This window comes from Blennius ocellaris (assembly GCF_963422515.1).
Source record: "Blennius ocellaris genome assembly, chromosome: 18".
In the NCBI taxonomy this organism is placed as follows: domain Eukaryota; kingdom Metazoa; phylum Chordata; class Actinopteri; order Blenniiformes; family Blenniidae; genus Blennius; species Blennius ocellaris.
The window spans coordinates 5,932,845-5,958,940 of NC_137667.1; the positions used below are offsets into that span (position 1 = coordinate 5,932,845).

A 26,096-nucleotide genomic window follows, 5' to 3' on the forward strand; every position below is an offset into this window, starting at 1 on the left:
AACAAAAAAACAAAAACACACACATATATGCAAAACCTTACATAACCAAAACATCCTTTAAACAAGGGCACAGGCTTCATCTCCTGCTATGCATTTCCTGTGAAACAACTGCCCAGCAAACGTGGGGAGAACAGAGCAGAAAGGCCCTCTGTGCTACTCCCTGAACAGTGATCGCCACGGCGAGCGTAGCGGCGGGGGCTCAGGGTTGGTGTGCACCGTAAGCTGAGGGGAAAACTCTTGAGCACCGGCGGAGATGTAATCCATCATCAGTCACCGGTGGATACCTTGACGGTAATGTGGAGAAAAACAACATTTAAGAGCGTGGAGGACCTCTCCCCCCCACGGTCCACATGGACTGCCATCTGCAGGGAAGAGTCCCGAATAAGACGTGGGGAAAAGGGGGCAGACCATGTGTATGTTTGTATTGTACGCCGCGGTGCAGTGTTGTGCACATCGGGTTTGTGGAAGATCACTGAACTGGTATACTTCAGATTCAGTCGAAATGGGCTTCATTTATCTTCTATCTCTTGTGAGTGAGTGCAAAAAGACAAGGACGCAGGGCTCCTGTGGGCCTGCAGAAGTAGATTGGACTGTAAGGTATGTGCATGAGCACATATGTGAGCGCCTGCAATCTATTTTTTAGTGCCGAAACTGCATCAAATGTTTGTATGTTTTTTTTCCTTCCCTTTTTCCTCATTTTAGGACTGAAAGTCTTCTCTCTGAAATCATAGGGCGATGGCAAAGGAAGGAACACTCAGATCTTTTACTTAATTGCGAATATAACTGTATGAAAATACTGCTGGACTGAAAATCCTACTTAATTAAAACAACACAAGTTATTATCAGCAAGATGTACTCAAAAGAATCCAAAATGAAAGCACTTTGTGCATCACCCCGACATGGCCCCCATGGCCTCTGGCACAGTATTATTCAGATTTTTCCCATTTTAAAGTAGGCACTCGATAAACTCAGAGTGTCAAATAATACACAAGCAGTACATTTAAATAAAAGCTCTTGCTGAGGTTATGAGAAAAACAAGTGTTGGATCCCAAATTACTTCCTTCACTGCAACACACAAGAACTAATATATTGTATATTCAGACAGCAGTAATACTGGACAGTGATTGCTGCTCCAATTGATTCAGTTCAAATAAATGATAATTGCTGGTCTTCATCCTGCATACTTTATATCCTGGTTAAATGAATTAATGATACATTTAATAAATGTATTTCTTTTATTTCTGTGAAAAACGTTAATGTATTTCTTTGTAAAGCACTGTGTGTCTGAATGGTGCTCATGGCCGTAGTTAACAGTTCTTCTGCACATGCACGAGTAGATGGACAATAAGAACAATGTTTGCCTCCAGAGTGTCATGACTCCCAGTCCATATTCTCCTGGGAAGTTGTAAAGCTGTGAGTCACCGTAATAACAATCCAACTTTGTCATTTGTCCATCTGAATGTATGTGTACTCGCCACTGTTAATGTTGATGGGGTGGATCATTCTCGACAGGCATGTGTGTGTGTGGTTTTATGAAAAAAATAAACCAACTACCACCAACCAGTAGCCCAACATGAAAAATACATTGTTTTCAAAGCATGGCTGTGTGAACGCCAAACTTTACTGACACGAAAACACAAAATGGGGCCCAAGTTTCAGTGTCAAAATAACAAACGTTTCCCAAACATTATGGTGCGAGCTGAAATGTGTTTATTGTTTTTTTTGATGCCGACAGTCTCATAACTCCAATATCTCGTAATAAACTATATTAGGCACTGATTAATTTCAAAAGAAACAAACACCCAGTTCAACTTTGGTTACAGCGCTCCTCCATCATCTCATAATTCATGATTAAGTCTCATCAAGTCTAACAACATGTCTCGTTTCCTCTCTCCCAATAAAACTACAATCATGCTGCTTTGGCCCCTGGAGGTCTTCAAATATCTTCAGGCTTCAGCAGGTGCAGTCGGCCCATCCAGCCGAGATTTATGTATTCATCAGTAAACTCTAAAAACCTTTGAGTCATTACATATACGAGTGCTCCTATCTTGTGTGATTCTACCTGCAAGTTTCATCAAATGTCGCTATGTAAAGTAGTTTGTTGGAACTGCATTAGCCAGCGCATAAGAAGTATGTGATGATTAGATGCTACACTGCATTTACACCTCTCCGAGATGTAATCGTAATGTAAGCTTGACCAACCCCAAATGCGGTCTGGCACATTAAGTGGCACTATGCTTGGATTTTCAACAAGCCATCAAAATTGACTGAAATTTGACATCTGCATAATATTTACAAATGCAGGAAGACCTGTTGACTTACATTCATGAGTCAACAGGTTAATCGGCGGATGTGATTCTTGTCTATGTGGATTTAATTTGATAAGGGCATGTGCATATCACAAGATTTATCCAGAATACAGGTAATGATATAGACATTAGATCAGTTAGGGTAAGAACAAAAGTTAACACAATTGTTCCTGATTTTTGTTTATAAATTCTAACAACTATATAAAATGGGTAGTTTGCACTCGTGTTAATAAAAAGAAACATAAATATATATATAATCATTCTCCCACAGTCGAAAAACATGCACACCGATGAGGTGTCTATTGCTAAATTGGGATTTTATAATGTATTAAAAGAAATAGACTAAACTTTGATCACTTAATTGTAGTGCAAAAAACAGCACTGTGTAAACTGTGTTCATTGTTGAGGGGTCTCGATATATACACTGTGTTGGATTATTACATAGTGATAATAAAACCCTGCTCCGTTCAGAAAAAATCCAGTATTCCAACACATTTCACACACAACCGTACATTGCAATCAAAGGAAAGCAAATTCTTCAGTTTGAATGGAAACTGAAGCATTTTTTGCAGAGGTTAAACTTTGTAGCATAACATGCCTCAAAATCAAGATGGAGGGGGAAAAACAGATTAAAAAAAAACAAACATTCATTAGGTAGTCAAACAGATATATACAGAATATGAAATGATAGCTCTGATTCATCTGATTTATAATGAGTCCTTGTGTTGAATAATGTACGGAAACACTGCTCCGCATCAGTGCGCCCTCCTTCCTTCGCGCAACAGCCGCTGCAATCAAACAATGAACTTAAGCACCATCTGCATTACCATACTGTTATTAAAACGTTGGGATAATTTATGAACTTAAATATACAATTAAGGATAATCAATGGAGATGCCTTGGCGCGAGGAGTGGCCTGGTGATGCACAAATAGGTTTAGCTCAGTCATTGACCAAGTTATGAATTATTCTGTCTCAGCTGCATGCAGCCTCGTGTTTACAACCTACATACTCACTGACCTTTTCTAGTGTGGATTTGATGCGGCTGATCAATTCAATATTGGTCCACGAAAAAAAACAACAACAAAAAAAAAACAATCGGTTATTAAAATTTCATCCCCAGATGGGGTGTGTGAGCTTCGCTGGATTGCGAAAGATTAATTTGCCGGTGTTGGGTTGGCGTTAGGCTAACGTGAATCGCTCTAATACTATTCACATTAGAGTGGGCCTCAGGGGCGAGGATTGCAGGCCTTTTTGATGCAGAATTAATTAAAAACAATAATCATGCAATTGTGCTGGTTACTTCTGCTCAGACAGAAGCTCTTTATCCAGGCGTGGCTTTTTTTTTTTTTTTTTTTTGATGCGAGTCAGATAGAGAGGAGCTCACTTGCTCGCTCGTGGGGACAGTCGCACAGTTGCATCAGGCAGGTGTCGTGGATGATGTGAGGTGGAACAGACGGGATGACTGGATAATAGATGCCTGTGCATCTGGGCAGGAGTAGAACTTGATAACTCTCACCGTGACAGACAGTGGTATCTAGGACAGAAGGCCAGCCTTTACCTCTTCCTCCCCTCCATTTCTCTCCTTCTCTTCGCTCTTGCTCTCTCTCTCTCTCTCTCTCTCTCTCTCTCTCAAGCCCCTGGACCATGCCAAGTCAGTTTGACTAAGAACATTAGGGTGTCACAGCTTGGGATTTGGCGTTTGCAATTCTATTAGAGCGATGACTCTAAAGGCAGACGTCTTCCATTCCCTCTACCTCTCCTCCTGGCGTCGCCTCTGCCAGCCCGCGGATGCAGGTTTTTACATATCAAAGCTGTTGACTTGCCAGAGTCGTTCCTTCACGCTTCTAATGCTCTTTGCTTCAGAGGACTGTACCTCGGTCCCTTGATCAAGTTACTAAACGCGGCTTTGCACATGGCTCACCACCAAAGGCGGGTGGCTCATGCTGGGACCTGGAAATGCAGGCGAGAAAAAGCATCTCGGAGGGATTGGCTTGTGCTTACACACCAAGAGACAGGCCAAGAGAAAAGAAAGAGGGCGCGCATACCGAGAGGCAAACAGAGCAAACAACAAAAGCGAGGCCAGATTGCATTAATAAAGTACATTTTCAAGCTGAGAAAGATGCACAGAGGTCTCTGTGTTTGGCTAGTGCAGTCATCAGCGTGTGCCGGTCTGTACACACAGTGGACACATTCCCCCCAAAATGTTCAAAGTGTGTCAAAGCAGTCTAACAACTTAAGTGTGGATTGTTTGCGCGTTTTTAACGCTAGCTTTGATGCCAAGTATTAATAAGTAACAAGAATCTGACAAACAGAGCTGGCTCTGAAGCAAGAACATGGCAGAATGATTGATTTATCATTACCAAAGCCATAATAAGTCTCTTCATTATATGTTCTGCTTTGAAGATCTAGAACAGATGAAAGTGCTGCATGACATCAAGAAGTGTAGCGCCGAAGAGGTGCTTTATTAAAATAATACTAGATAATAAGAGATGATTGAATTCTTAGAATGAATTCTATTGAAAGGAAGGGACAGAATTATTTCCAGTGAATTGATGAGATTTACTCTGTGCCTTGGAGTGCACGTCAAACTATGATGCAATGACATGCCAAGGCAAATTCCTGTGAGAAAAAAAACAACAAGATTTAATGGCTTGAATGTCTTTTAGCTCAGGTCCTGCAGTTTTGGTCTCTCTCTCTTTACCTCTTGAGGCATGTCCTCTCTATCTCACTGTCACTAACAACACTTACTCCCTGTCAGTGACCCCAGTGCACCGTTAGTGATGCAGTGGGGGAAGCAGCAGGAGTGTGTGATATATATATATATATATATATATATATATATATATATTAAAAAAAAGACTTGATATGGTTGGATGTCAAAGAGAAATCTGGCCTCTAAGTGCTGTGAACTCGAGCTCCACTCTTCCACTCCGAGATTGTGTCATATAAAGGTTGTGGACCTTCATAAAAGTCCATTACTTTTTAAAAACACTTTTGAGTTTTGTTTCTCCTGCCGTCACAAAAACATTTTCATTTTATCTGGAGCTAGGATGTATGTAATGAATGTAAAGCCCTGGGCCTTGGAGTTTTAGTATTCGTTGTATTTTCTACAGTTAAGATCACTTGAATTTATGGTCCGCTAGAGGTCCAGTCCCTCCTTGTTTCTTTTGATGTCATCTGTCACACGGGACATGAGGGCAATTTCTCATTCAATATACTGTGCAGTAAAACAGATTTACATTTCTTTTATGTGTTCTACCAAGTTTTATTTGTTTCATCTTACAATCTCTCTCATCTCTCGGACTACTTTTTATTGAATCTGATGTTTTTTTCTTCCACACTGAAATGTAAACATTTCCACAGAGTCCTTCCAGGGCAGCATGGTGATGTAGTGGTCAGCGATCTCATCTCACAGCCAGAATATCCTCCAGTTAGGTTGGAGGCGTTTATGAGTGAAGTTTCCATGTTTCCTCCACGAGTTTGTCCAGGCGCTACAGTTTCACAGTCTAAAAACATGCGTTTGAGGCCAACTTGTCCTTGTGCAAGTGTCTTGCAGCATACTCCAGCTCTGCTCTAGGTGTATAAAAGTAGTTACAAAGTGAAAATAAGACACAACACAACTAAAACAAACTTTTACTGACCTTTTCAAATATGTAATGAACTGCTTTATAAAAAAAAAAAAATCGTGATAAAGTTGAAGCTACAGCTTTTATTGACGTAAGAAATGGAGATAACTATCATTCTTTTTTCCTGTTATTAGGGCTGTATGATTACAGCAAATGACCAAAAAGCTCGATTGTTGTTGTTTTTTTTGCAGCAGTAATTGTGCTGCACTGGGACACACCTAAGACAGAATACAGCTTGTGCTCCTGCTGCTCTCTAAATGGAAGCAGGGTTAGTGTGACCTATTGCTGCCTGCGGCATTAAACTGCGAGAGGAAGCAGAATGAAACATCATAGCTTCCATTTTTTAGCTGTCTGTATATTTGGATGATAAAATGGTACCTGGGTTTGATTCCCGATTGCAATGGGGAGAACGTTCAAAGTAAAAACTAGTTGGGTTTACGGTGCAAGTTGGACTGACTTTTGCTGCGGTAACCCCTGAAATAAAGTAGGAGCTGAATAGAAGCTTCTCCTATACCTGGATATCTGGTTGAAATGTGATTAATGGAATTTGTGTTTCAAGTCAAAAATTAAAACAATCCACATAAAATGGCAACAAAAGTACCAGTGTTTTCAAATAAATAACTAAATCCGAGGCGCCAGGCCTCATGCTGCTAATTAATAAAGAGGCATCTTAGTGTTTAAATCCTTTGTTAACTTTTTTGTCAGCATTGGTGCACAGCTAAGCCTACCAACCTTTGATATGGGCTATCATCCCTGCATAATCATAATCAATTCAGGCAAAAATTTAACACAGCCTTCTTCAAAGCACATCAAAACTTCATTAATTCCCTTAACATAGTGAAGTGGGTGAGTACTCATACGTGAATGCCATAGCAATAGGTACAATGAAACTCACAGGGCAGGAAGACATGTTACTGCTTGTTGGCAACAAATCATCCCTTTCTTTAACTTTAATCAAAATATTGGTGGTAAATGTGTCAAGTTAATCTCCAAACGCACGAGTTGAGCGATGCTTTATCTTAGTTTCATTGTTGTTGATTTTCTTTCTGCGATGTCGTGTTTGAAAACTTACAAATTGCTGAATGTTTCACTGTGTTGTGATGCAGCACAGGTTCTCGAATTGAATGAATGTATGGATTAACTAAGTGGGCCATGAAGGAAACAATAGAAGCCACAAGACTCAGTTTTTCGTATTTCCTATAATCACATGCCAGAAAATGGTAAGTACCCCACATGGATCGCCTTCATTTCCTTCCTATCCATCTTCCGCTCCCTTTTTTTTTTTTCAGCGGAGAAAAAAGAAAAATTCTTTCGTGAGTGACACTGCTTTGAATCCCTGGTGTTCATTGCAACATTCCATTCAAATGTCCATAAATGAACGCAAAATGAATACCAATAGGAATAAATTAGCTGCTCACTAATTAGCCGTTAAGCCATCTTTGAATGTCACATCTTAAAGGAGGGGAAAGGGTTTCTCAATAAGCGACAGTAGCGGCGGGGGGACGGGGGGGGGGGAGCTAAGGCCTGAGGATATGGAAGGCAGTATTTGGTGGATTTTCTGACATGGGAACGATTGTACTTGCACACACAGACACAGGCACACAAGTCATAGACAAAGACCCTAACAAGTGTGGACATCAGTATCTAGAGCTTTGCGCCTCTGTTAATATTAGTTCTGCTCAGTTCACACTTGGCAGATAAAGACTTCCCTTCAGTGCAAGAAGTGGAGTCAGAGCTGTTTCCACTCAGACCTGACTGAGGCTACCATGGGGACTGGACTAATTTTCCAGCCTTCAGAAAGGAAATTGGATGGGAATGGAAAGAAAATGGGTGAATGTTCAATTTTGGTCACACTGGACGAAAACTCAAGATTAATTACACCACATACAATGAAAATACATCACAGAAACAATTGGTGCACCACTGGAAGAAACATATTATGTCAATGCCAAAAGTGCGTTTACACACATATTCAGGCCCACATAGAGATGATACCCGCGGTGTGTCTACTCACATTGTACGATCAGCTCCACCACGGCCTCCCGGGGCTTCACGTTGAAGCCATTGTACTGGCTGGTCTGGCAGCGGTACGAGCCCGTCATCTCCCTGGAGACATTAACAATACGCAGCACACCGTCGTAGCTCTCCATCTGCATGCTGCCGTCTGGCATGGGCGCCTCCTTATCCGCTCGCGACCACAGGATGATGGGCTTGGGCTTCCCTGAAACAAGGCACTCCAGCTCCACTGTGTCACCCTCGCGGGCCACCAGGGGGGACTTGCCCCGTGGGACTGTCAGGTTGGGGGGAACTAAGAAAGAGAAAAACAAAGGAGGGACTGATATGGGGCTCTAGAAAGTCAGCAGACGGGGTAAGAGGAAATGGTCGACTCGTGTGGGGGAGAAGTGGCGATTAAGGTATGGGGGGAGCGAATGAGCATCCAAGTTGCAATGGCGATGAAACTGAGTCGTAGCAACAGCTTGTATGGAAGGACCATGCGAATAATTGCATCATTAATGACCAACACCTTGGACAGTTAGAGCATGTATTCTAGGTTAAACCATAATGGAGGACAGCAGTGTGCAAGTTAAATGCTCTCAAGCAATGGCAAAACAATGGACAATGCAATGGAGAACTGACAAGCAAGTGCAAATAATCAATAGAAGCCTTTTTCCAAACCAACAAAGGAAATTTACTCATGCTTTGAACTAAAAACTGATTGTTTTCTCTCTGGATCCCTGTTTGCATGCCAAGAATATGTGAACAACAAATATTATGCAAATTAGACCAACGAGAGATTATTTTATAGAACCTGAAAAAAACGTTTTTCACAAACAAGGAATCTTTGCAGGTGTTGAACGGCTAATTCGTATAATTGAATGAATGGATGCAAAAGAACCATGCAAATGTGAAAAATATTACTGGGAACTGGAAGATAAAGATGTTCTGTTTTTCACGATAATTAGACTGTATATAGAAAATTCTCAAATTAGACTGGACATTTACACTCGAGTTATAATACAGTTGAATTAAAGGGCATGATCGAGCACAAAACTCAAAAAAGAAACATGATCACTTTGGTAGGCATTATTGGCTCGTCAACCAGTTATAATGAAACTTAATATTTCGCCTCTTATCAGCTGTGTAGAGGTCGGATATCAACATCTACCAAAAAAAATCACAAAAAAGTTATTTCTTTTGAACAGGAACTCTACTTCTACATCAAGTAGAGAGAAAGCTTCAATTTCCTTGATGTTCAGATCTTAGTTGACCTCACCTGGACTTCAAACATCTTCTGTCAGGGGAAGAAGGCCCAGCAGAGACTGTACTTTCTCAGGAAGCTGAAACATGCTCGCTTCCTCCATCCCATGCTGGTTAATTTCTACAGAGCCGTCTGATCGACCGCTACAACGTGTGGTTCTGCAGTGCGGATCAGGACGGACCTGCAGTAGGTTGTGATGGTGGCAGGGCACATCACAAACAGACCACTCGCACCCCCGGAGTCATTTACTGTCACCGACTACAAATAAAGCATTATAAATGACCCCGTTCACTTTAGACATCACCTTTTCTCTTACTGAGAGACAGTCACACCTTCTTTTAAAGATGTTGTGCAAAATAGCCCCCATCGCTGAGTTATTTCTCATTTTTATTATATTATATTATATTTATGGTCATTCTTGAGCTCATGTTTTGTCATTGGTCTTTTACAACGTTAATAATTTCTCGTTATTGTGACCTTCTAAGATCTACAAAACCCCTCAGATACATCACCAGCGACATCAGCAGCCGCAGCAGCAGCAGCGTTCCTATTACAATCAGGATCATATCACACTTCCATCACTCTCATTACAACACTATTATTCAAGATGTTTTCCATCAGTAGCATCCGATCAACATTCACACTTGCGTCATTATCATTTCTCTCCACAGATTTCCACTCGCCGGCCTTCCCCCTGCTAACAGCCGCTAAGCCTCATTCAATAGCATTCAATTCACAGCATTTACAACGGTACCCCTCCCAAAGGTGATTCAGCAATACCGCTGGCCATGTGACAAAATACAACCCAATAAATATTTCGCATTTCTCGAATGGAGATTTTATAGCCTGGCTGAGTGTGAACAATTAATATTACAAAGAGGAAGAGGAAGCAGAGTGTGAGCAAAGCGCCATATCCGCAGGTTTTTTTTTTTTTTTTTTTCGAGTGAGCCTGTTTGTGTGCATTTTTCCATTCTAAGTTTGGAAAGCAGGAAAATATAGCAGGTTGGATGAGGCAGTCTGGTTCCTCACCAAGCATGCTGGCCAAGTAAATTTGTTTAATTAGTAAACCTGGCAAATTGCACCGGCTCCTAGAGTGCTGAGACTGTGCATTTGTGTGTGTTCGTGTGTGTGGTTTTTTTTTTGTGTGCGTCCCAACCATCAACAGACTCCAAGACTGTTTTGTAGAGCGGCTCCCAAAAATAGTTTACAGCCAGCAAATCGAGGAGTGAAAAATCTCCTCAGCGATGATGAAATCGCGTCATGCTTCCCTGATGATTTTTGAATCACTGTCATTCTGCCCAAACAATGATGCAGCTGGAATAGAGTCAAACCACATTGAAGTTTCTCAGTGATGAAATCGCGAGCAATCGCAAGGAAACGGAACAGAGTCCAGCTTTATTTCTTTTGACCACATTTCTCCCGGGGCGAGAGGCAAGATTCCTGCTGCCATTTCAATGCTCCAATAACCGATTATTCCTTTTGTCCTGTTTCCCCTGAAATATATAGATTCATGCAGAAACACGGAGAGCTCCACAAGTGCACTTTCTTATCAGCAAGTAAGCGAAAAAGCAAACACTGAATATATTTCTTTCCAGAAAAAAGGTTTTGCAGACCAAGACAAAGTTTCATGAAAACATGCAATTAAGCAGCTGCTATCCCCATATTTAAAGATTGTTAACTTGACACAGACTCGCACTGGAGCTGAACTTCTCAAATGTTTCGTAGTTACATACAGTCTCCGGTGCCCTGAGCCCATTTCTCTCACAGATCTCCTGCCTCACTGGTTTTTCCTTCAGCATACGTCACTTTCATGCTCTGGTTCCACCTACTCCTCCCATTGGGCATCCTCCTCGATGCCGTCCAAAGTACTAAAAAAATATATATATTTCAGATGCAGCATTTAGAAGTCTGCTATGCAGAATCCAGCATGACACAATATGAGGCCCAAAAGATAAGACAATGCCACATTTTCAGACCCCTGATGTAAATACCAAACCCACATGCAAACGAAGGTGTCTGCTAGCAAGTAATCCTGAACACATTACTGTCATTTGGCACAAATACAGATAGAGCAATGAATAAAGGACAGCATCAGAAGAAAAACAAACAAAAAAAGATTTCCATCAGGACAATGACAGTGGACACTCATTTCATTCTCATACATTTACTGATTTGTATTCACATGGTGTCTTTTTTCAAGCAGCCAGGTGTCAAGTGCTGACATATTTCTTTCCATTGCATATTTTCCCCATTTTTCTGCATTTCCTTGAGTCCAAATAGAGAAATGGTGAACTGACAGCAACAGGACAGGGGGGGAGCTGCAAGCATCCATTAGTGTGCAGAGGAGAGGTGTATCCACCGAGTTGCCATCATTACACCTGGCCTCTCCACTGCCAAGATTAGGCAGGCAATTACAGTTGTCTGCCTATTGGGTTTGGCAACACAAGTACTGGCTATCAGCTGCCATTGTCTCTCGCTGCGACATCAAGGAAACAGGAACAGCCCCACACGCACACACACGTCTCGGCCTCATGCTTACTCTGTAAGTATTTAAATCTTCCTCCTTCCCCGTCTTTCCAAGTGAACACCTTGTATTTGTGTGTGAGACTGACCACTGAGATGCTCAGTGTGGCAGACAGCCTGCCACTGGTCTTCACTGGGCTCTCATTGTGCCAAAGCCAAATGCCAGTGATTCCTGCATGCTTGTGAATTGTGCGCCGATGTGGTTTTGTGCCTCTGCGTGTGTATAGCCGAGTGTTTCTCTTTCTGCCCACGGGTGAGAGCATGCTGTGATCGAGCCACAGTTCCTCAATGGAATACTTCTCCTTGTAGTTCTTGACAGAAAAAAAAAGCTGCCTCTATATGCTTGCATTTGTGTATCTTGTGTGCCCACACTTCCTAGTTTGGCCTCAATGCTGCCGCACATCTCTAGAGCTTCAGCTGGAATGATCCTTCAAGCGTATAGGCTGATAGCTGGAGCATTTCAGCAGGATATGTCAGCACTGCATCAGACACGCCGTAATGTGAACTAAAATGCAAAACGTAGAAATATCTGGCATTTTGCATTTTCATACCGAGATGGGATGCAGAGTGGTGTGCGGAAATGTCTTGGAAAAGAAATAAAAAATTCTATGACATCACTCCACATCACCATGGCAACATCCCGCTCTCTACGACTGCAAGTCTTGCAGAGTGTGTGCGTGTGTGCCTGTATGTGTGAGACAGTGTGTTCAGACAGCTTGAGGCCAATGAGTTGGTCACAATGTGACAGGACTCTCTGTTCCTCTGAGTCCTGAACCTCTGGGGACAGAGAGAGGAGTCCCGTGGGGGCACCGTGGACATGTTTGTGAAGCTATGTACTTCTGTGTGTGTGTGTGTGTGTGTGCGTGTGTGTGTTGTGAGATAAAGGGGGTTGTGAGTTGGGTGTGGGATGCATCTACACCCCGAGTTGGTGAGGTGTGATAAATATCCACAGATGTGTTAAAATCGCATCAGCACACTGATGGACTGCAGCGACACAACATTGACCACACAGACTGTGTGTCTGTGTGTGTGTGTGTGTGTGTGTCTGTCTGTCTTTGAGCTCGGTGCCATTCCCCTGAGAGTTATTTCACAATCAATCGCACAAATACCTCTTGATTTCATGTGGCCGAGGCTCTCAATGCCAATGCTCTCATGAGCTGCACTTTGATTTGGAGCCACACTGCTTTCCTTAATGTTTCCCTCCATTTTTTTTTGGTTATTTTTTAACTATGTTCCCAACCAGCAGAGCAAAAGAAGTTATCAGTTTAAAAACACATACATACATACCCCCCTCCAGCGCCACAACTATTTTTTTTCTTTGCCTCTAAGAAGTGAGCAACTCCCTGGAAAGGACCAGAGTTTATGTACATTGCTCAAGGGGCCTTGACGGCAGTTAATGAGGGAGGGAAAAGGTTTCTTATTCGTGTTTCCCTCCCTGATTTTCCCAGCTGGACAAGGAAGTGATTTCCCAGATGGCCACCTCCATAAAGTAACACTGCAGGTGGTTCAGTTGAGGCTATAGGCACATACACCCAACAGGAGTTATCCCATCTTATTAACATATTTTATGGACTTAGCACAAACTGAAAAGTGGTCCCAAAACACCTACAAGCTCAGCTTGGACTGCACTTCTGCCCGCTCCCCTCTGGTTTCCACCTACCTGCACAGTAATGCACTTGTGTTTACAGGCGTTTCCTTTAATACTGGCAGCATCTCCTGTCCAACTCGGACACACAGCAGGTGTTGTGCCGACATATGCTGCCAGCCAGTGGTAAGCATCATTCTAGAAATGGCGGGGCCGTAATATCGACCGTTGTCAGATGGTCAATTTCTCAGGACAGCAACCCAGCTGTGGGACAGCTGTTATGTCCTTTATCCCAGTACACAGCTTGCTGGGCAAGTTTCCACTAATAGATGTCGATCTAATTCATAAAGAGGTGGGTTTCGCTCGCTGTGTGTTGTTCATGATCTGCTTATTAAAACTAGGGGAGCAATCACACAATGAAAAACCATGCCACATGTTTATTTTCACTGTGTACATGTTACTACAAGCACGCAGAAGCAGCATCTTTCTATTATTCTGCATTTTAGTTAACATAACAGAAGAACAAACAGGTCAAATTTTCTATACAATATGTGTGTTTGCTGCAAACCTTTGCTCATATAGTTTACTACATTAGTGTAGGGCTACAAACAAAAGCCCCCCTTTGCAAATACAGTTTGGAACAGTTTCCCCAATGGCTATAAGCCACTCCAGGATCATTTTGGATTTTAGTGCAATGTTTGCAGCTTTGTAGCTTTTTATTAAATTTAAAGAAGTTTACAATCCCAACACCTACAGCTAAAGTGGTCACTTGAGAACAGTGTGCATGAACAACAATACATCTTCTATATGGCCTATCAGCATGTGGGGATGTCGACTGAGGCCGCGGGTATTTGCAGCTTTAATGTCTTTCAGAAAGATACTGTACAAGTAAAACACATTTTTTTAATAACTGGTGTAGGAATTTATTATCAACTGAGTCAGCTTGAGACATGAAAAGCTGATCCTAGTGTGCATGATGATGACTCTACTGTAAATAGGACTAATTCACCTTACAGTTACACGTGCAGACATTTGAAGTAAAACTACTGATTCAGCTTATTTACGTACCTAAACTTATGTTGGCACGTGTACAATCTTAACTATTATTTGTAAATGGGTATTTATCAGGGTAGATAGACCAGCTTGATCATTAGCAATGATCTTAGTGACAGACCTGTAGTGGCATAATGTGATCATTGTTAAATTTATCAACCTGTCCAGCTATAGAATCAACAAACTTTGATACTTTGTTATGTGTTAGCTCTGGTTTTAAAATGAAATATTTCTAAATAGAAAACTCAGAATCTCCAACTTTCTGTATAGATTTAAGGATGTTCTCTCTGTGCTTCTACAGTCCAAAAACAGGTGGCCCTTTAGCCATTTTTGAAAACTTCAGAAATAACATAACTTAAACATTATCAGTAAGATTTGAGTATGTTTTGCATTTGCTTATAAATACGTCTGTTATATTGAATGTGTGTCTATCTGACAGACTGCTATCCTCCAACTTTTGATTGACTGCCTATACCGATGCAGTATATGCACATGTTTTCCAGAGAACATTAATGACAATATTATGTTTAATCTTTTCAAAACGGCCTGCTGGCAGATGGAGACATAAAATAGTCACATTTTCTGGCTATAATATAAACCCCCTTCAGCTCAGGAACTTATGAAGCACATGCCATATATCTTTTTGTGATACACACACACACACACACACACACACACACACACACACACACACACACACACACACACACACACACACACACACACACACACACACACACACACACACACACACACACACACACACACACACACACACAATAAAAAAATCCTAATTAAATATGCCGGCATGATGTTTCACCTAATCATGTCAAACCAAAAGAAGATTTGATATATTTTATTCAGTCAAGTATCTTGCTTTTAGTGTATCTAATGCGTCAGACATATTAACAAAAATATTTAGTTATTTAGCTAATACCCTGGCCACAGGTAATTAACATGCAAGCAACCTCGTCTCGACACTTAAAAACGTAAATCTCTGTATGTCCCGACATGACTGGAGAAACTCACCAGGACCAAAGAACAGTTAAAACCTTTGCACCCTGTAGGCGAGTCAGGATGCCCACCAAGTTTCTCTTTTTCAGGTTCAGTGAATTTGCTGCTGAAACAAGCACATCACAACGGTCAACAGCCAGCGGTCATGCCCTTCCTATTACAGTCACATGTGGCGTGATCACTCAGATGATGGCAGCTCATGACGAATCAGAGTCAAACAGACAACAAGACGGCTGAGAGAAGGCTAGACAGGAGACGAGCAGGCCTCCCCACGAGCTTCTTTTAAAACTTAAAAAAAAAAAAAAGAAAAAAAAAGAAAACAGGTTTGCACATTCTGTTTATTAAACCAGCTCATTTTTTAATCAACTGCGCACTTAATTGATTTGCTTAATTCATTAACTGCAGCGATTCTTAAGATTGACAGAAACTCTGGGTGGTGCCAGAAATTCAGGTGTGAGCGGGGTGCTAATTGAGGGACTCATCAAGGAAGGATTTATCCTCCTCACAAGGGAGGTGACTTTCAGTCTTGATACTTACTTTGTGATCATCAATCAGAGTGAGAATGAACTAGCATCGTTGGCTGAATATAAAATGTATCAACGGGAAACTGCTTTTGTCACTGTTAAAAGGGCCGCAATATAGCCTAGATGTCACTGTTACAGCGGGTATCACCTCATCAGCTACTGGTAAAGTGGGTATTAGTGTTGAAAGCTGGCTTTAAATGCCAAGAATTCATCCGTTATAACTCTGCATGGCAGTAAAGTTTTATCTCGGAAATGCCGCGATGGTGGCTCCGATCTGAATCCACATAATATCTCAGAGTCACAGCCGTAGAATGGCAATAATCACCTCGTCTAATAATATTCCACTAAACACACATTTAACACAGAGCCTAATGAAAAGATTAATTGGCTAGCTCCTGTTAGAGGTTTATGGGACGTTTTACACCAATGCTTGTAACTCCTTTCAGCTGTTCCCGTGTCTTAAGGATCTTAATCTTGACATTATTCAGAGGCGAGGTCTGTGTGCTCGTTTCCGCACTGCATTCATTGATCCGCACAAGCTTTGCTATTTGAGTGACGGGGCAAGAAGTTGCTCATTATTTCAGGAGTGTGTTACGACACTAAATATAAGTGCTTTTTAGCAAAAGGGGAAAAGAATCCTGAAAACTGTGCTGCCTGAAAGTTTTGAGACTGGAAGGCGATGATAATGATTCTCCTTTAAAGGCGTGGTGTGGGCCGAGCAGAAGCTTAGCCATGGTTCAGAGTTTGGCACTGCCACCGATGCTGGAACCGCCAGCGCGCGCCACTGTGTTCAGACTCGAGACACTTTAGGCTCAAACGCTTTCCAACCACTTCCCCAGCACGAAACCCTGGCAGACCTGCAGCGTAATCTCCTCTAAACACTTTTATTAAGACTTCTAATTGCAGCTCGGGCTTTCTCCCTTCAGGAGAACAGGCAGAGGAACAAAAACTGGGCTTATTCACCCCATAACAGGCTGCAGGCGCATGGCAAGCTGAGGCACGAGGCGCTTTAGTACATAGCAGCTATACAGTGCCAGGCAGCCAAGACGCTTCTCTGATTCGCAGCATCAATCCGGCGGAAAGAAATGCTACACATAAGAGGCATTCTGCAGGAAACAGCCCAGTCAGATCCAGGTAAAACAGCAGGAAGTGTAACTGGTGGAGTCAAAATTCAGTATATTATTTTCTATGACAGGAACAGCTCTGTGACAACGCAACTCTTTCATGCTATTTCGTACCCACCCATCGAAGTGGAACAATGAAAGCTTAAGAAGCAATCAAATCTAAGCCTAAAGGAAACCTTTCATTTCACATGATCACAATGGAGTCAGTCATTTCCTCGGTTATTTCCTCAGTCAGACAGATTTTTTTTTTTCCTTCCTTGCACATTAAAGGATCTGTGTTAATGCATTGGCATCGCCCATGCACTCCAAAAGAAGAGACTGCACTACTTAAAAGATAATGAGGAAACAATCTTGGCAGATGCGATTGATCCCACTGTTTTATAGCGCAGGGATTATCAAAGGATTATCTAACAATAATTATGCACCCAAGGTCGACACACTGCTTTCATGTTCGCACTCTGACTGGCAGCCAGGTGTGTGTGAGACAGAAAAACAATGCAGCAGAAATAGGCAAGGGTGTGTGTGAGCGTGGACATGTGTGTGTGTGTGTGTGATGGGAAGAAGGTGCTTGCTTGGAAACCCGTTCGACTTTCATAACATCCCATAACTCAAAGGTCACGCATCAGCACCAAACACATAATAGACAATTCATAGAAGAAACGGATTTCTTCCAGTGTCACCAACCGACGGGGATCCCCTCCAGATGGAAATCTTTGGGATTACCTAAGCCGGAAGCAGGAACATCCCAGTCTTGGACTCTGTGGCGGTGTTGATCTGATCGGGTCACATCCCTCACTGGATCCAGTGGATGAATAAGTAATGTGCAGTGACGATAGAGCAATACAAACACCTTTGTTGCTCATCGATTGACCTCACCTTAAAGATCACAGATAAAACCGACCACTTCTTTCTATTACACGAGCAATCACTTTGCCTCCTTGACCAACAGATTTCACCATTGCGGAGGAGCTTGGAGGCATCGAATAAGCACTGAACGTACTGTTAACTTTATGAGTCATCTTCTTAAAATTCAGGCTATCTTTTGATTCCTCCAAAGCAGTTTCAGCCTTTTTTTTCTCTTTTCATCCGACTTGGAGGGTGTTGATTGATGTTAAAATCCAAAATAATAGATAGAAAAATAGATTTTTCAGCAGTAGATTTTCTCTCTGTATTACTGCCGTCAAGATTGAACGGTGCTTCTGTTATCTAAGCATCACCAGCTTTTGAAACAACCAGTGTACAATAGAGAGGCCAAGTATCTGCACAGGAACACCTTTTCTCTGTCTTCAGGATTATCTATAGCTCAGCATGCTACAACTGAAACTTCGACGTTGCAGCTGGGCAGACACAGTGGACTGGTATGCAGTGTTAATTACATGCTCAGTACATGTATACAAACGTTAGTCAGTACAGTGGTGAAGGCAGCAATTAGATGGAGAGACAATGGATGTTAATTGTCTGATTAGTCGGACTGATGAAGCCACTTTTAGTTTACAGGAGTCCAACTGAACAAACAATGCAAGACAGTGTTGTTGGTATTGTAACAAAGGTGTGTGTGTAGTAGTGCAAGCATAGAACATCTGATGGAACATATTGAAGATATTGCTTGCAACTAGACTTCTAATTAGTTATCTTAAAGGTCAGTTCACCAAAATCTGTAATTTTGGTTAATTTCATCTTTCACGGGTTTCAAATCTTTGAGATTTTTGGTACTGCACAAATGCAGTAGAACTGAATGCATGTAGCCTGCATTACAATAAAGCACGGACAACATGATCTGGATCATTTACTACACTCATAAACAATTGGCATGTCAGAAACAAAAACGGGAATGAAAAATACAAGCCGTGAATCCCTTCGCCAGCAGATAAAACCAAAACTAACTAACAGAGATATCCAAGCCGTTAAAGGTACAATGTGTTTGTACAGCGTGATGGAGGAGTGAGTCACTCTAACATCTAATGTGTTCTCTGTCCAACACCAATGTCCAAACGGTTGTTAGAAGAGGGTAACTATGCCAATAGCTGAAGCTTTGTAACTATTGACTCACTGCAGAAACACTCAGCTCAACTGAGAGCAGACTGGATGTTATTAATGTGACTCACCACTACCCACTGAACAGAACTGGCATGACTGATATTACATAATGTACCTTTAAGGTAGCATGGAGCTGCAAGTGCAGCAGAGGTACGGCAAATTAACCCTGAATATTAAAAACAAGGTCTCTTTGAAAGAATACAACCTTTCCAATCTAATATTGCTTGCTTGGCTTATTGCATATTTGAATTGTCGATTAAGAAAGAGCAAACAAACTTCAAATGTATCTCGTAAAGTAAATCAAGTTTTGATCAAATTGGACAAAGAATTAGGTTTTGCACCTAATGGTGAGATGGACGAATAATTTTCCAAAACATCAACCATACGTCATCCTGGTTTATACTGATGGCCAGCTGAAAGTTAAACTTGTGTTTTGGACTAATGTATAATTGTGTGGCAGATGTGATGGGGAGGTATGTATGTGTGTCACTGGCACAAAGGGGTGTGAGGCTCACCTGTTGTGGAAGAAATGTTGACGTCGATGCTGATTTCTGGAATGCCTCCTCCCTTCAGCGCAGCCACACAGGTGTACGTGCCAAAGTCGGTGAATTTCAGATCTATGATGTCCAGGTTGGTGGTCCCAGGGGAGATGTCGGGGTCAGTCTGGGTGATGACCATGCGCTCCGAGCTCCGCAGGGCACGGCCGTTCTTTAACCAGCTGAATGTCAGCTCTTCTGGAGGTGTGGCCTCCACCTAGGACATAACATTCATCACTTGTGCTTCCAGGAGAAGTGACTTAGTCCTAATACACGTGAACATGCTCTGCTCAGCACCCTTTACTGTACCTGACATGATATCTTAACTTCACGTCCAATCTGGATGTTGTCGTCATTGTGGTAGGGGTCCGGAGTGATCCAGAATCGTCCCTTCTTCAAAGCTGTGAAGTGAAAATAGATTTTTTATAAGAATAAGAAATACATTTGTATGCTATGCGTCAGCTCTGGAAGTCTGCAGCACACTGCTGAAACAAATCCTGATACAGCTTCTGTAGGTTATGGCTCCGCTTGTCATATTGATGTGGTTTTTGAGGAGTAATCCCAAAGACAGGGTTTTATGGATTTTTGAAATTTTTTTTTTTTTTTTTGTAATTTTTTTTTTCTTTTCTAAATGTCCACACTTAAGCTGTAAATCACTGCTCTGCATTTCCTCTAGATGTAGAGTGAGTCATATACTGTATATCTGCTCTACCTGTGGGAGGGCTTCATTGCACACCACTGCACAGCTGCCTGCATCCTTTGATTTGAGCAGATGTGCACATTTGCTCCTACAACTGAGCTGTGGAATCATAAACATGGCTTGCAGTATCCAGGAGACCTTCGGGGGGGGGGACCTCTGGCCTGGACTCTTGTGGCCTGGACTCTGGCGGACCCTTGCTCTGCTATAAACCTCTCAGCTGATATAGTGTATAATATATGTGTATGGAGAACCGCAAGCTGATGGCATTTACACACCATCTGTTGTGATACAATTTTGTGACGTACAAAACATCAAATAGAAGTGAATTTCTGGGCTGAATGATCGCCCCATGTTAAACAAGTGCATGCACAGATGAATCTCCGCTCTTGTCTCCAAGCAGATTCTGGATGAAATACGATCCTCATCACGGAGGACGAGCGACCGATCTGGACAATGAAATAATGACTAAAACGATGCAAGTCTGGCTTTAGATGCAGGGATAGAGTCAAAGAGAACGTAGCAGAGAAAGCAGAATCATGTGTTTTAATGACAGATTTGAAGGTGCGCTGATCCTAAATGCTGTTGGTTGAAGAATCTGACGGCACAGAAGAAGGTACACACATGCACGCACTATGTAATTGAAGAGATACCTAACAAAATATCCGCCATTTCTAATTCAATTTGGTTTGCAAACTCCATTTTCAAAGCGCAGCTTCTCTGAATAGAAAAAAAAAAGATGATTTCATTATAATGCATGCTGTATTGGTTCCAAACCCTGCGTCTACTGTTCAATTCATCTTCTCAGCACAAAAAAAAAAAAAAAAGCTGACGGCACCATGGAAATCTTTTCATCTAGCAATTCCCAAGTGACATTATCATATTCAGTTTGGTAAAGGGAAAACGAAAACAAAACCTGCGTGTCAGATTTAAACACAGGAAATTGAATGTGCAAAACATTGTGATGCCTGCCAAGCAGCACACTGAAGGGGAGACGAGTGACACACGCCTACTTGACACGATCTTCCTCCTCACGTTTGAAATCAGTGTCGGCAGGCAGAGAATCCCATTTCTAACGCATGTCAGATACAAATATTACAATCAAGTCAACACTCTCCAAACACTCCTTTGCATTTGCATTCTGCCTTGAATACACACCTTATATATTCTTATTTTCCAAAGCACCTTCTATCAGTCATGTGGTGTATAATTTAATAGTGCCGGGAAGGAAACGGTGACAATTTGTATAATATGGTGTGCAGCATACATCTGTGACCTTTATGGATACAAAATACCGGGTGTTACCGGCAACCCACAATTATTTCCTGTTCGGGCTCAGCTCAGCATCACAGTATACATCATCCACCGCGCAAATGTCAAAATTCAATTCTCCTAAAGCCAACATACACAGGAAAAGGTTAATGAGAGAATACATACCCCATGGTAGAAGGCATGAAGCGAGTCTCTCTGTGACATCGAGACACAGTTCTAGTTTAAGACTGACAGTTTAGAAAAGTGTTTTCTTGATGGATTCGTTGCTATCAGATCAGGGGGGGAGGCAGCCCATAAAGATTTGGATTAAACTACTTTTTCCGTTCTTACAGGTCAAAATTATACTATGATTGAAGAAACTGCAGCAGACTTTAACAAAGAACAGCACCGCAAGGCCAGACTGAGTCTCCCTCAGATAAATCTCTGTCAGATTGACAAACACATTTTATTCTCTTCAGCTGCTTGTTATTTCTTTCTGAGGTTCTGTACATGTTGTGGATAGCCACACAGATCCCAAACCTGCAAGTAATTGTCTGTGCAGAAGAATATGTTGGCAATCTAATCTAGAAAACACGGCAAAAGCATCTGGACTATACCTTTTGGCTGCTATTATAGATGGTTCTATACATGGAGGTCTTAAGAAACAGTCACAACTGAAAAACAGCATTGTATTGATATTTTAACTTCTATTTATCTGTGTTCTTTTCTGTTTGGAGCTATTACAAGAATTTCCTCCTGGGGTTATTAAAGTATTTCTATTCTATTATTTTCTATTCTATTCTGAGAGGAGTGCTGATATTCAGTATAACTGCACTGCTGCACTTTACTGTATCATATGTGACACAAATAACAGCTTACACTGTTCAATGTGTTAATCTCATCCATTTGTGACCCTTTCGATTCATCCAGACAGACAAATGTCCCAAAAAGTAGACAATATCCAACAGTATTCAATTAAAAATTGCTTTTCAAACGTCCTATGCAAGACATATATCATGAATAACTTGGAGGTGAGGAAAGCCTCGCTTCCCACTGGGAACAAAAAGAAAAATAAACAAACATCTGAATGTAATAATATTGGAAGATTCCTACAAGCAACCTGAGAAGGGACTGGGTTTGATATCACCTGACAGGACAGTGGTTTTGGCCAAAGTTATTAAATGTACTCTTTATGAGCACAAATACATAATTTTTCATTTAATTTCTGCTCAAACACATAAATCATGACACCTTCCCACCACTCAAGTGATACAGACTTGTAACTATAAAACTTTGTAACAAACACAACGATTGCTTGATATATTACAAGCGCAAAACAAAGTACCTGCTGAATAGGATATTTGCATAAATGTAGAGTGAAAATAAATTGTACTTCCAGAACTTCATTTCATCTCCCTCCAGGTTGATGTATGTGATGATGAGCTAATTTGGCTCTTTTCTGAACTCAAACAGCAGCAATAAACCAGCGCTGCTGGAGGCGCCCATGTTATTTGTTATTGTCATGTGCATGCTGTAAACCTTCCAAACTGATAAATATTCCAGTTCCCAGTTACAATGCATCAGCTTTTATTTTAGAGGAGACTGAAAATGTCCTATAAAGTTTCTTTGACCATTTCTCTTTCCTCCTTTTCCAGATTTTTTTTTTCCCCTTGTGGTGACTCATTTCCACACAGAGCTACAATGCACATCAAAATAGCCAGTGCTGCATATGTGCACTCATGCATATTTCAGAATTGGTTCCCTCCCTGTCTCCTCCACATTAAAAAGTCCTTTCCTTGCCATTTTATCTGACCATAAATATTGAATAGCAAGTAGGCATTCCTGTAAATCGACTACATTTGTGTACAAGAGAGATAAGTGGGCATTACTTCCTGCACTCCTGCTGAAATTGTGCTGGACAGCACCGGTGACTAAAACCGTGCCTTTTCCCTGATGCATGGTGAAGAATCCAAAGCTTTGGGTGCTTTAAAAGAGGCTGTGATGTGTGAGGTGAGAAGTGCAGTGTTGGGAGACCTTATTGGGTGATGCTGTGTTGTCACTCTTCTCTTCCCATTTTCCCATTAACCAGTTCATGGCAAAAGTAACATGAATCTTTAATGAGGGTGCTGCTTGGAAACAGAACTTTCCCATTTGCTATGAAGATGAACTGTGTCTCGAAAAAATGTTGGACAATTTTTCACAACAACATTAATGTTTTAAAAGAGTTGTTTTGTGTGCATCGTGTGCATTTGCAATATGAGATTGCATTTAGATGTATACATGCATGATGTGTTTGGGTCAAATTCACCCATTTGGAAATGGGACACTACAAATGTAGCATCCCATGCTCGATCCCTCCATTAACATATACAGTATATGGGTGTATATAAGTACGAGTGTGTCTGTGTGTGTGTGTGTGTGTGTGTGTGTGTGTGTGTGTGTGTGTGTGTGTTTTCTCTCCATACTAATCATTTATCTTAAGGATATAAATGCATGGATGAACTGGAACTTTCTGCTACTAAATAGCTCAAAAACCAAAGCCATATTAGTCCACACTGTACTTAGGTAGAATACATTTCCACTAAGGCACATCATAAGATGCTGTATAATATGGTATTTTATCATTTTGGTTAATGTCATAATATATCATATATTAAAAGTTCAACATTAAAACTAAATAAATGCATAGAATGAAAAGTCAAATCAAAAAGATTTGTCTTGAGTCAGCTCGTCTGGCAGGCTGCTCCATATACATGGAGCATGTTGTTAAAAAGCCGCCTGACTACAGTTTTATGTCTTAACTTTAAGAATAACTAAAACGCCGACGACAGAGGACCTCAGTGTTTCGACGGGTTCAGAAGAAAAAAGCAAGTCTGACAGATAACGAGGCGCAAGACATTTAAAAAGTATTAAAAGGACTGTAGAATCATTAAGCATGGCATATCTGCCAATGTAAACCACATGATGGGATTGAAATCTCTGGAAAACATACTGGACTGACTGAGTCTTAAGTCGGAATGCTGGTGTCATGAAGTTGCAGCCAATTCAAGTACTCAACTTACAACTTTATTAGGTATATTTGTGTGCGTACAGCTTTTAAAAATACTATGGTCAACTCACACATCTCTCGCAGAGTCAAGAAAACTATATTACATGCGTGATAAGATCATGTTTACTCTTGTTTGATATTAAAAGCTCACAGGAAGATTAGTTGTTGCATACCGCAGTGTGTTGGGTTGTGTGGTATCTGGTTTGCCAAGTGCTAAATGAAACAAGTGATGAGTGAGATTTAAGCGCAGATATCAAGTACCAGCAGCAGCGAGGCGTTATTTTTAAAAGTGATGTCAGTATCACAGATTCTCAAGCGAAAAACACAACTCAACATATGCACAAACAAATTCCGCATGCATTATTGATGACTTTTGGAAAGCTGGTTCACTTTTATCAGCCTCAGTGTTTCCTGTCATTGAACCTTGACTGTGGCAACACAGCGAGGAGTAAAATACACTTTTCTGAGCTTATTCCTTTCCGTGGTAATTTCAAGAGACAAAATGAGGGCTCTCTTCATTCCAGCAGCTGCATTGCATATCTCCAGCTTTCAATTGTGATATTGTGGAAATTCAAGCTATGGAACATTATTGTACACAGAACTCTGTTCCTGCATCAATTCCAATGTAAAATGAGGTCCCTTGGTGTGATGCAAGCCTTTTTTGATTCTCTATAGCTTTAATGCCAGTAGGAATAATGGATGGCCTGTACATGAAAAGCACAGACAATCACACAGAGAAAAGCCCTGCATGAATTCTTCTTCTTCAACAGGGAGCTTGTGTCACGCGGTGGGATTACAATACCACCTGGGGTTGGGTTATGATCAGCACATATGTGTGCACATAATGAAAAGGACACAATGGCATCACATATACAAATACAGGGTAACAATAGATAAAAAAAGGTGCTTCAACATGTTTTTCCCCCCTTTGCTTTCTCCTCTGCATAGCCACTGCCTTTGTCTGGTAGAGAAGAAGGATGCGCCTCCCGACACCCTCACTTCAAAATCATTATCCTCCCGTCTGCCTATCAGTTGTCTCATTTTTCAGTCAGTCCTGTCTGTCCATCTCTCAGCAGGCATCACACTGCACTCTTCATTCACTCTTACGAAGAATATCAGCATGAGGAGTCGAACTCATCTCCCGGCGCCAGATGGATGTCTCTAGAAACTGCCACTCTCATCTGCTAAGCTCAAGGTTAAACTAAAAAAAGAAGGACAACGGCTGGAATTGGCTGGGAAAAAAAAAAAATCACACAGCATTCACCCATGCTCTCAGACACATATTCATCAAAACACCTTTGGTTTTCCTCTTATCTCTCCACATGCCTTCACTTTAGCACCGACACATTCCCCATGCATCAGCAGCTTTTACAATATCATCATCACTCACATGTCTGTTCTTTGCCAAAGGAGAGGGAGGAGAAAAAAAAAACCTGCTACCACCCTCAACCTTCAAGCTGACCACTGGCTTTAATTTATGATAATAAAAGGAATCACATTCAAACAC

The 26,096-nt window shown here is 41.4% G+C and overlaps 1 protein-coding gene across 2 annotated transcripts in view; it reads right to left on the reverse strand.

Annotated features, from left to right (window-relative positions):
- Positions 1–26,096, reverse strand: part of LOC308143391 (MAM domain-containing glycosylphosphatidylinositol anchor protein 2) — a 189,165-nt gene that overhangs the window by 51,152 nt on the left and 111,917 nt on the right. Inside the window, exons 7-9 of one of the 2 annotated variants that reach the window (XM_080514174.1) lie at positions 19,902–19,993; positions 19,572–19,809; positions 7,952–8,245 (exon numbers count right to left, since the gene is read on the reverse strand). In XM_080514174.1, the coding sequence (XP_080370300.1) occupies positions 7,952–8,245; positions 19,572–19,809; positions 19,902–19,993 (624 nt within the window). Of the gene's footprint in view, positions 1–7,951; positions 8,273–19,571; positions 19,810–19,901; positions 19,994–26,096 lie in introns of both variants that reach the window. The other variant, XM_080514175.1, reaches the window with a different exon arrangement.